At 31.5% G+C, this 12,531-nt stretch overlaps 1 protein-coding gene across 1 annotated transcript; it reads left to right on the top strand.

Moving 5' to 3' along the window:
• The first annotated feature begins 3,138 nt into the window (after nucleotides 1-3,138).
• Nucleotides 3,139-4,926, top strand: LOC107473614 (uncharacterized). Its single transcript, XM_021136312.1, has 2 exons — nucleotides 3,139-3,208; nucleotides 3,560-4,926. The coding sequence occupies exons 1-2, from the start codon at nucleotides 3,139-3,141 to the stop codon at nucleotides 4,924-4,926; spliced, it is 1,437 nt and encodes a 478-aa protein (XP_020991971.1).
• The last annotated feature ends 7,605 nt before the right edge of the window (nucleotides 4,927-12,531 follow it).

The raw sequence follows: 12,531 nt of genomic DNA on the forward strand, positions 1-12,531 counted from the left end.
AGGGAGAGAAATTCAAAACTCAAAGGGAGTACTTTATACTTAAATCTTTAAATTTCTTTCCATTTCAATTTTAATAATGTTTGTCATCAAGGGGGAGATTGATGAGTTTGGAAAACTCTAATTTAATTTTGATGATGAACAAATATTATTGAAATATTTATTTACAAAATTATTAATTTGTTTTTCATCTAACATATGGTAATTAATAATTTTGTGATGCAGAATTTTAATTGGGCCGAAAATAAAAAGAAAATGTTGCTAGCCCAATGTTAAAAAATTCAGCATTAATATGAAGTTAGTTTCTTATGGCTGAATGGGAGATATATCACTTGGGCCAGAATGAATTTTGTTGCTCCAAGCCCAATTATTATCTATACTAAGTGATCCAATGCTTGATCCAAAAATTCATCAGGAAAGCAAATGTTATCATTTGCCTCAAGCATTCCAACGGATCTCATCTTTCCTTCTTCTCTTTCGGTCATTATCCAGGAAGCCATGGAAGCTACACCTACTCACCGAAAAGAAGATGGAGCACATCTCAAGACCGTCATGATGATGGCAAGAAAACATAACAAAATAAAGTATGATGTGGCTGAGATTTTCACCAAAAATGGTAAGATTTGGTGAGGTAATCTCGAGCTCTTCATACTCAAAAAGAAAGAAGAAGATTCGGCCAGCAAGAAAGAGATTCTTGGAGGCATGGCTTGTCTTTGATTCTGCTCAACCACCACAGGAAGTAGCTAGAGTGGCGAAGTGATGGAAGAGGCAGAGATTGGAGCAGATGAAGCCATCATCATCATGAAGCATCAAGGGCCAGAAATCCATCTTGGAGAGCAAGCCAAGGATGGAGCGCTCGGATTGATGAAGAGTGATGACCAAAGAAGAACTAGAGGTATTTGCATGTTGGGTTTTGCATGAGTTACCTCTTCTCTCTCTGTGGCTGAACCGGTTATGTTTTGAAGGAAAAGAAGTTAAGCTTAGTTTTGTTTCAACTGTGAATGCTTCTCTTCTCTATAAAAGAGGTGAACAGTCACGGTTTGATTCAAGGAGAAAGTGTGAGAGTGTAAGGCACAAAAGTCTCATAGCTACCTAAGCTTACAGATTTTCTTCTCCTTCAATGTATTTTGTTTTGTAATTTTTCTGTGTTTTGAGTCTTATGGAAAAAGGCAAACAGTGAGGTTTGTATGAAAAAGCCATAGAGAGAAAAAAGGCAGAGAATGCAAAATTAAAAGAAAAAGCCATAGATGTCTTAGAGTTCCTTTGTTTATCTATGTTGTGTTTCATGATTCTGTGGGAATCCCCTTGTAAGTTGGGTTAGCACTTTACAGTTTGTAATCAGGATGATTATAGTGAAATTCCATCATAGTTGTGATGGAGACTGGATGTAGGCTGCATTGCACTTAGCAGCTGAACCAGGATATATCTGGGTGTAATCTTCTTTCTCTAGTACTCCATTTCCTTTTCTACCGCACAGAAGATAAAACCAAAAATATCTCGTGTCAAGTGACGAGACAAAAATAAAAAATCTCGTGGCTAGGGACGAGACAAAAACAGAAAAGTCTCCTCAAAGACCAGAAAGCGTTATAATCAATTTGCAACCCAATTACTCAATTATCTATGTAATCTCCAAGCAATCAAATACATATTTACTCTCCAATCTGCAAAATTTAACAAAAGTATTGGTAAGCATATTAGTTTAACTTTTTATTTAACATATTTGTTTATTTATATTTGTAATTATATTATATCTATTTTTACGAATATATCTTTTTAAAAAATATTCTTAGTATTAGCACATGATGTATTACATAAATATTTTAAAAATAACTGTAACATATAATAAAAAGAATTAATCTAAATAGATATTACAAAAAATAAATCATGTATATTCTGCTGTGTTGTACTATATATGCACCGAACTAAATTATCTTGGTGCTTTTTTATTTCGAGTCACTTAGTGCTTACCTCAAGAAGAGCTTCTTTTTTTTTTTTAAGATGGGACACGGTCCGGATAAACTGACCCGTACCATAACCTAGCCCCAAACACAAATATGGTAAAGACAATTTTCAATTATTATGTCATTTGCAATGATAATAAATAAGTCTCAGAGACAAACTCTATCAAAAGTTGGAATATACTTTTCAAGGTCAGTTTTCATACATAGTCAATTGTATGTTGCGTTATGTAAAGAGTAAAAATAGTCTGCGAGTGTTATTGCAAGATCACAGACACTTGGAAGATAACTACATGATAAATGTGGTATATAGAGAAGTTTTTGAAAATTTATAATGAAAAGGTAATTTCTAACTATCTTAATCAGATTTATTAAAATTTATTAATATCAATTAAAAAAATTAACAAATTCTAGGTGCTAATAGATAATACATTCCTATTCCACATTTATAACTTGAGAATATTCAAATTATCATAAAAATTTGTATTACTTTATTCTCTTGATAAACTATTTTAAAATTACATTAATCATATAATTTTGTATACTAACATTGATATAATATTGATTTAGGTATATGTTTTGCAAGCATCAAATGAGAATGTTGAGTTATTTTTTAGTGATTTTAAATGATTGATTATTTATTAGAGAATTTTGTACATTAGAATTCTCTAATAATTTGTTGTTCATTTTGAGCTGATTTTGATATGTTTTTATTTCACAGTAAAACAAGATATAAAAATTTGTTGGTGGGTTTAAATATTACTAAGTTATTTATGGTCACATTACGTATATATGTCTAATTTATTGAAAAAGTAGATTACTAAAACCCATTAACTATTTAGAGTTAATACACTTAACACTAGATTAAAAAAAATGAACAATGCATAATATTTTACCTTTTTATTAATCAAATTATTATAATTCAAATTAATTTTAACAAAATAATTTAAATTTATAATTTCAATCTTATCATGTGCATGGCACAAATTATTACACTTGTTTATAATAATAAATGGGGCAATTTACATAATTAAATTGTTTGGCCTAAAAAATTACACAATTACAATATTACAAAATAGGAGACATAAATATATTTTTTCATATCTCTATAGAAACTGCTACTGGCAGCAGCGGTTCCAGAGATACGCAATCCACTACAGGAAACTGCAAATTACGTGGACGAATGGCAACACAGAAACCACTAGAGGCAGTCGCGGTTTCTGTTGAAGTTGGCTTGGGCATAGCCGTTACTGGCAATAACAGTTTACATTGAGTGTGTGTGAGCGTGGCTACCTATATAAACCCGCTCAAAGGCCAAAGGTGGAGGAGGAGTGTTGTTTCTCACAAATGGATGGTGAGAAAATTTTTGTGGCTCTAGTGCATTGCTCTAGAAAACTTCAAAAGAGCAAAAGACATGGTGTGAAATTTACAGATAGAGAATCGCTTAGTATTTTTATCCGATCATCGAGTACGTTGGCAGAGATTAAGCTCAGCATATTACGGAAGTTCGGTGTGTGTGGGATGAAGTGGGTAAAAAAAGTTGTTTTACAAGATTTTCATTGCCGTTGTGTCAACTGGTGTGAGATATGAGACCTTTGTGATAGCATCCGATGAAGACCTGCAGGTCTTGTTTCACTGCAGGCGGAGTTTTTCGGAGGTTATAATACCCGAGCTGCTTGCGAAGTTAGAAGATGGTGTCGACAGCTCCGGGGCATCGGCGCCGAATTCTCATTCGACGACGGTGGGTGGTGCCTCAACATCGATGCCTGTGGTAGCAGCGGCAGTTCTGATTCCTGATCCTCAACATGTTGCGGCTGTTCATGTTGGTGTGCCTCCTGGTGATCCTGATTTTGAATTTGAGGCTGGAGTGGATCGAATTGAGAATGCAATGCGAGACGATGATTCGGATGACATGCCGGTTACAATTGGTGGGGACAATTATGATGATATTCCGAGCGGTACACCTACACCACATGGAGGTTCCGGTTCGGGCACACAACAGTATCCTTCGCACCTGTCATCGTTGAACTTGGAAGCCGTCGGCCAACACAAGAATGTAGAGGCAACCTTCGGGGGCCAGGGTATGCATGATGTGAATGCTTTGACGAAATTTCAGATTGGCCAGTCGTTCCAGAGTAAGGAGAAAACTGTGTTGAGGGTAAAATATTACAGCATTCGGCGTGGAGTTGAGTACAGAGTTAAGGAGTTAGACAATCTGAAATACCAAGGGAGATGTAAGGAGTTTGGTAACGGGTGCACGTGGTTAATTCGTATCACGCTGCAAGAACGGAAGAGCACTTTGGAAGTTGGGAGGTACAACATGCCACACACGTGTATGGCCACATCGATATCAAGCGACTACAAACAGCTTGATTATCATGTCATATGTGCGAGGATCTTTTCGTTGGTTAGAGCTGATGCGTCCATGACGATTAAGGTGCTGCAAGAGGCAATGGAGGCAACATATGATTTCAGGCCTAGTTATAGGAAGGTGTGGTTGGCGAAGCAGAAGGCAGTAGCACAAATCTATGGAGACTGGGAGGAGTCCTATGGTGATCTGCCCCGCTGGATCCTTGTGGTCACATCCACCATGGACAGTTCCGTTGCTCTGCTGAAGACCTCCCCGGTTAGAGTGGGTGATCAGGTTGATGAATCTAGAGTCTACTTTCATCGTATGTTCTGGACATTTCCTCCATATATTGAGCCATTTCGACACTGTAAGCCGCTTGTCAGCATCGACGGCACACACCTGAAACCAAGCTGGTCGGCCAGCCTCCATGAATTTCTCAAACTCACCAAGGCAAACCACTCATGGCCTCCCCATCGACAGGCAATCCAAGCTGTAATGCCACATCTTGCAATGTCACTGTGCACTCTCCAAAAGACATATGAAAGGTGTGCGTCTCAGGGCGCCACCTCTCAATATAGCATTGACCAAGGGCTCATCCAACCAGAACCAGTGGCTGTTTAACATAGCCAACTAGTACAATTCAGCCCTCTCTAAATACATGATTATCCTGTCATGCATGGACATATTTTGTTGCCGTCTCACACTATAAATACACCTAGTTGACTGCACACAACATGAAAGATATACCCAAAACAATTAAATTCTACTATTTACAACAAATCCCCCTATCTAATAACAACAAATCACTTATACTATCACCAAACAAGGAAACAAATTAAACAACTAAACAAATCAACTATTAACCTATTAGTCGATCGTCAAATCAAAATGCAAAAAACTTTTTTTTTTTTGGAACTAAAACGAAAACAGGTTACACAATTAAAGAAGCCTTTCACGAAAATAAATTTAACGCAAATAAGACTGTAAAAAATATTTTTTCTTACAAAACATAATATTCGGAAATTAACTGAACAGGAATCGCTATACAAACCGATTCCTATATACAGCCCCACTATGCTACATCCTAACATGCAAGGCCTAATTCCAAACTATAAGTGTTAAACTATAAATTCTAGTTCCTTTACCTTACATAATTTTTTTAATTAATAAATGCTAATGCTAAAAAAAAATTAAAATATAACTGACCTCGTCCGCAATGGCACCGACAATATGGGCTACACCGTTCAATCGGTACAAGCTCCGTTTTTCTGCCATGATATTCACCTAGAGGTCGTACTCGGATACCTCAGACCCGCTTTCGAGTTACTCTGCCCTCTCTTTAGAATTTCCTCTCTCTAGCTTGCCCAAGAGCCACTCCAAATGAGGAATCCGCGGCTACCCACCACGTTTTATATAGGCACCCAAACTTCACGTAAACCGCTACTGTCTCTAGTGGTTTATGCACGCATCCCCACACACATAAACCGCTACTGTTTAGTAGCAGTTTATGCCCAAGCCAACTTCAATAGGACTGCCTCTAGCGGTTTTCGTATTGCCAAGCGTCCGCGTAAACCGCGACTGCCTGTAGTGAATTATGTATCTCTGTAAATCGCTACTGCCAGTAGCAGTTTCTATAGAGATATGAACAAATGTATTTACGTCTCTTAGTTTGTAAAGTTGTAATTGTGTAATTTTAGAGGCCAAACAATTCAATTATGTAAATTGTCCTAATAAATGAGATCATTATTATATAAATTATTTAATTTAAAATAGGATAATTTGTGATTATAATTAATATATATTGTATACAAACAAATTAAAAAATTAAATAATTTTTTAACAAATAATTTATTAAGTTTCACTTGGTAAAAAATGATTTGCACAATAGAATGATTAAGTTTTACTAATGTCTTTTAAATGATCATTCGTATATAGAAGTAAAATTTTTATTTATATGATATTGCTTAAATAATTATATACGCAAAACTTGTTTATGCTAGATAGTGCATAAAATTTAAATCCTGAACAAATTATAATACAAAGAAAAGACAAATAAAATATTGTATGAAACACGAAGTTTAGCGAGTATAGAATATACGTCGCATTTTCTTCCTTAAGGCCTTCAACAGGAACAAGAAAAGGAGATAGCATATGAAATATTTAAATTAATATAATTATTGCTTACCTTATCATGATGTTATTCATAATAATAAATATACTTTTTCGCAACTTGGTGTATTAAACTAATATATTTTAACTGTCAAAATATAGTTTTATATACCGTTATGTCACTGCCATAAAGATATCCAACTTGCTATATTGATTAATCAGTTATTGATTGCATTCAAAACTTGCTTATGCTTGATTTAGAAACTTCTACTACTCTTTCAATACGTCGTAGATTTTATTTTCTTTCAGTTTTTGAGGCTCGAGTTTGAGATCACTAATAAATAAAAAATTAGGATAAAACACTTATATAAACTAAAAATAACTCAATATTATATGAATCATTCAAAATAAAAAACGTTATGTAAATGTCTTTTTATATATATTTATATTAATTGAATTTAATTTACATATTTTAGTAGTAAATTGAATTAATGTATATAAAATTGTATGGAGTACTATATTTTAGTAGAAAATTGATTTTTTGATACTTTATTTAAATTTAAAATAAAAAATACTTTTTATTAATATTTATGTTTTAAAATTAATATAAAATAAATAAACAATTGACTTAGATATAGTGTTCCATATAATTTGATATACATTAATTCGATTTACTACTAAATATGTAAATCGAATTCAGTAAATTCAATATATACATATATGCACACGCGAAGACATTCAAATAATATTTTTTATTTTGGATAATTCATATAATATTGGGTTGCTTTTGATTTATATAAATATTTTACTCTACAAAAAATCAAAATGTTAATTTTTTGGTTACTATCAGTAAATTTTTTTAAATCATTTTACTATAAGTTTAAAATTCTCAATTTAACTACCAAATTAAATTACGAATATAATAAGCTTGAATTTGCTGGCATAATTTTTCTTTTTATGTACCTCGTACTGGTCACACATATTCTATTTCTATTAAATTTTATTTATTCACCCTTTACGCACCCCAATTTAATTATGATGTTCAAATAAAATTCTCTTTCTTTAAAAAAATTATTATAGTTCTTCCCCTTGATAGTAATAATCTCCATTATTTTTTTAAACCCTAATGTTTTTGTCAATTCATGATGAATCACAAAAGCTAGCAAGTCTCTCAGCATAGAAAGCACGTTCCAAGTCAATGTTTTCTAGTTTGAAAAATTCGCAACCGCTTATATATTATTATTGAATTAAATTAAGTTTATTTTTTAGATTAATACTATCACTACTATACTTGGATATAAATACACCAAAATTGAACAGAAAGTAGCTATTTGTTCTTGGCGTGACTCGTCGACCATAGGCTCCTAGTTTGACTAATCTAGAAAAGACATGCATTTAGCTCTTCAAATTAAAAGATACCACAAAATTATTGAATTAAATTAAGTTTATATATCCGAATGAACGAGTCAGTGGAATATTGGTTGAACTACTCGCCATTAGAGTGTGTGATAATAATAATACCGGCCAAATTATACTTGGACAGAAGAATGTAGCTTTTTTATTTTTTTATTGAGTAAATTAAACCACCAATAATAATTTAGCACCAAAAGATTATGGGTGTGTAGAGTTTGAAACCTAGAAAATACGTTCAATCTTTTTTAAGCACTAGAATTTTTTATTTGGTTATTTTTTTGTTATAAACATGCACAACATGATTTTATGTTTTAATTTCTATTTACCAAAAATAATAAATTATATCTTTTGTGTTTGCATTCAATTGTTAGATTAAAAAATAATTGGAGAAAATTATATATCTCTTTTTTTTATCAATTTTACCATTCAATCTATTTGTAATAAGAATTACTAGAAACAATCATCATAATTTTTGAATTTTTTTTTTTGGTCTTGCTTTTTACAAATAATTTTTTTTTTCGTCAATGAGTTATAGTTCAAATAGCATATAGTCTTTTTATATTCAATTAAAAGGTTGCAGGTTCGAGTTTTCCTATCTTTGACAAAAAAAAACAAATATTTTTTTATACTATCATTTTTAGTATTATTTTATAAGGTTTGATTTTTGGTTTATCAAATTTTCATTTATTTTTCTTGTTCACAGTATGGATATTTTATTTAGAGTTTTTTTATATGTTCTCTAATACATATTGTTGTATTTTTGTAATGGAATTTTTAGTATTCATCGTTCATATAATTTTTTAATCATTTTTATTAATATATTTTTTTATAGAATTTTGTTTTTTTTTGTTTAGCTTTGTATAGTTTTTACGGTGTGTTTTTGAATTAATATGTACTTTATTTATTATTGTTATTTTTTATAATATAAATTATTGATTCTAATAAAAATGTCAAATTAAAAACAAAAAAGTACTAAAAAATAATGAAAAATTATGACAAAAAATTACTAAATTCCAACACATAAATTTAAGTTCCTTACAAAAAAAAAATATATGATAAAAAAGTGTTAAAAAATATGATTTCAAATGATATAAATTTATTTTTTTAATAATTTTTATCTAAATATAATATTAAATAATATAATTCATATAATATTTATTTTACTATAATTTATTTTGATACAAAATTACTAAACATAAATTACATTAATACTAACTCATTTTTTTTCCATAATCAAATTTATAAAATCAATTTAATACAAATTTTTATTCCCAAATTTTAAGCTAAACACATACTATGTTGATGGGAATATAAACTCTTGAAAAAAGAAAGAAAAAAAAAGACCCGTAGAATTTTCAAATATGAACAACATTTGACAAAATCCTCTTTCTACTTCTAAGATTTTTGGCATACGCAGAAAGGCATGTTATTTCTTCTGGGGGCTAACTTGTTAGGTCACTATCTGTCATACATTAAATTGCCGATGACCTTTCTTTATTTTCCGGTATTTTAAGTCAGTTGAAGTAATGATTAATCTCTCTTCCATTTAGCCTCCAATTAAGATTGTACAGTTGGCCTCGAAATGTCGTTTAATTTACATTAGAAAAATATTACTTTTATTCGAGGTTTTGAAAATCCAACGGTAGGATTAGAGATTTTTTTTTTAAATAAATAAAATAAAATTTTTAATTATAAAAATATATAATTTGTAGTGTTTTTATTACCAATTTAAATTTTATGTCTTATTTCGTTTATACATAAACGAAATAAAAATGTACATATTTTATTTATATTGTAAACGAAACAAATGACAAGTTATGACATTTATATTGTAAACGACATATGGTAAGACAAATTTTTAACACCTATGAAAGGAGCTTCTACCATTTGCATTCTACATAAATATTTCACTTCTTCTCTTCTCACTATAAGAAATTACTAGAATAGCAACCGATTTAGGGACCGATTTTTTAGCAAGGTCAAGCCCTCACCAAAGAATATCGGTCGCTAAATCGGTCACCAACATAATCGGTCGCTAAATGGTGACCAAATTTTCCGTCACTAAATTGGTCCATGAGTAAATCGGTTACTAAATGGCGACCAAATTTTCCCTCGCTAAATCGGTCGCCAATGCCTAATTTAAAAATCTAAAATCAGTCACTAAATTGATCGCTAATTCCTGAACTAAAAATCTAAATTGATAACTAAATCAGTCGTTATTCTTGATGTTAATTATAAATTTTTACTAATTTCACATTTACCACAATTAAAACTTAATTTTCAGATTTGTTTATGTGCATAATAACATAATAAAGTAATTTTTTAATTAGGAGTATAGGACCATCTTGAAATGCAAGGGTAACTCGATCTGTCACTCCAACAAAAATAATATATCAACCAAACATTGGAAATACAAAAATTAATATATCCAAACAAAATAGCAAGGTTTTGAGAACCAAATTGGTTATTGAATCGTTCTAGTCACTGATTTATTGGTTTATTGGTCTAATCAGTTCAATCGTAATTTAACCGAAAAAATCGTTTTAAAATAAAATAATAAATAAATTATAAATAAACATATTAAAATATAAGTATAGTTTAATATAAATCTTAAAATATCATTTAAATTTAAAATACTACATGAAAGATCATCAACCAAAATCATATAATCTTATGAAAATATACTAATAAAACTAAAATTAAATATAGAATTACAAGTCATCATCTAGATTTTCAATGATATAAAAAATTAAACAATTATGATTCCAATGAATCAGAATATAAATTGAATCCCTATATTGGCTGGCCTGTGTTTCATAACCCTTTAAAAGTTTGATAATGAGAGAATGAGCATTGGCTACTCTTACAGCTTCTTCAATCTCAACTTGGTCAGCATCAGATCTTTTTAAAAGTATGTTTTCTCTAATTGTTGTCGCAAACAAAGTCAATTTTTGGCTAATTACTCCTATTTGCTACCTCAACTATTTTAGCTTCAAACTGTTAACATCATGCCTATCTAGCAAAACTTGTCCTACACACAATTTCTTTAATTAATATTAGTGTCACATAACATACCATACCGTATCATATCATATGGCCTTTAATTAATATGCATAACTTCAGTTCCAGATTTTTTAATAAACAAGTAAACTACATACTAAACAAGAATGCAACTTTACTTAGCTATCACTCAAATTAAATGAGAAATTATAACTTTTAAGTTTACCTGATGAAGGGTAATAGAATCTCTCTATGAGAGACACAATCGTGCTCTTTCCGGAGCCGCTGCTGAACAATTCTCAGTGCAGATGAGTAACCTTGCAGTGCTCTATTCTCCCCAAAAATGTCAACATCACTCTGATTTAAACAACACTCTGCAAAACAAATAATAGCCTCAACAACATCAACAATAATCACAACACCAACCCAAATGAAAAAAAGTTAAAGAAGCTCCCAAGATTAATACTTTAGTTTATTATTAACCTGTTTAACAATGTTGCCTGCTTGAGAAAGAGCCTCTTGTCTTTTAATAGAGAGCTTGGCCAAAGTGGTTGTGTAAAACTGTGAATGGCTCCAATGACAATTACAGAGAAATCAATTCATTTTTAGCAATAATTTTAATAACACAAAATCAATCATTGTATTTCTATTCACAATTTCACATTCAGAAATTTAAAGCAGCAATAGAATAACAAATCCATTTTTAGCAATAATTTCAATAACACAAAATCAATTATTTGATTTTCATTCACAATTTCATATTCAGAAATTAAAAAAAGCAACAACAGAGTAACAAATTCATTTTTAGTAATAATTTCAACAACACAATCAATTATTTAATTTTCATTCATAATTTCACATTCAAAAATTAGAAAAAAAAAGTAGCAACAGAGTAACAAAAAAATTTATTCAACAATTATTACTACAAAAAAAAAAGATTAATACCTAGGGCTAGAAGCTAGAGCTGGTGCTGACGGGAAGTGGCTGCGCAACAGAGGCAGGAGGTGAGACCAGTAACACCTTAACTTTTAGCACCTCATGATCGTACTAAAAGCTCAGGCATTACTTACTTCTAAACCTTTTTATTCTATACTATTTTTATTTAATATTGAGCCTTCGGGAATTCGATATATGTGTTTCTTCTAAAAAATAAGCAAAAATCTATAGTAATAGTGGATATGTGGTTGTAAGTGTGTATCTCAATTATCATCATGGTTCTGAAAATCGGATCGGACCGACCGGTCAAACTGGTTCAACCGGGAACCGACAGTAATAACGATCCGGTCCAGTGCTTATAACCACTTGGAAAAGAACCGTTTGAAAACCGTTGAACCAGTCGGTTGGACCAGACCTGTAACCGGCCGATTCATAAAAAATAACGCTGTTTTGTTTATTTGTAAAAAAAAAAAAACCATAACCATTCGCGAACAACCCCCTTTCTTCCTCCAATCATTCGTGCAAGCCCTGGCCTATCTGAAGCAAAAGAAAACCCTAACCGTTCATTGCGCCACCATTTGCCAGTCATCTCCGCGGCCCTCTTTCTCCTTCTCCGCAGTATCTCCCCCTTCTAGCTTGGCATGTCATCCATTCCCAGGTGAAATCGCTGGTCGAGGCCTCCAGCTAGTGCGACGTGGTGTCGCCATGGTGTCTTCGTCTTCCTGCTGTCAGTGGAAGGTTAGTGAAACTGTGATTTACTGATTTCTG

This window comes from Arachis duranensis, chromosome 2, assembly GCF_000817695.3.
Source record: "Arachis duranensis cultivar V14167 chromosome 2, aradu.V14167.gnm2.J7QH, whole genome shotgun sequence".
NCBI classification, from domain to species: Eukaryota; Viridiplantae; Streptophyta; class Magnoliopsida; order Fabales; family Fabaceae; genus Arachis; species Arachis duranensis.

Coding starts and splice junctions, on each gene's coding strand:
- LOC107473614 (XM_021136312.1), top strand. CDS start 3,139: ATGGCAACACAGAAACCACTAGAGGCAGTCGCGGTTTCTGTTGAAGTT. Junction 3,209..3,559: donor CTTGGGCATAGCCGTTACTG/GCAATAACAGTT, acceptor CCTTTGTGATAG/CATCCGATGAAGACCTGCAG.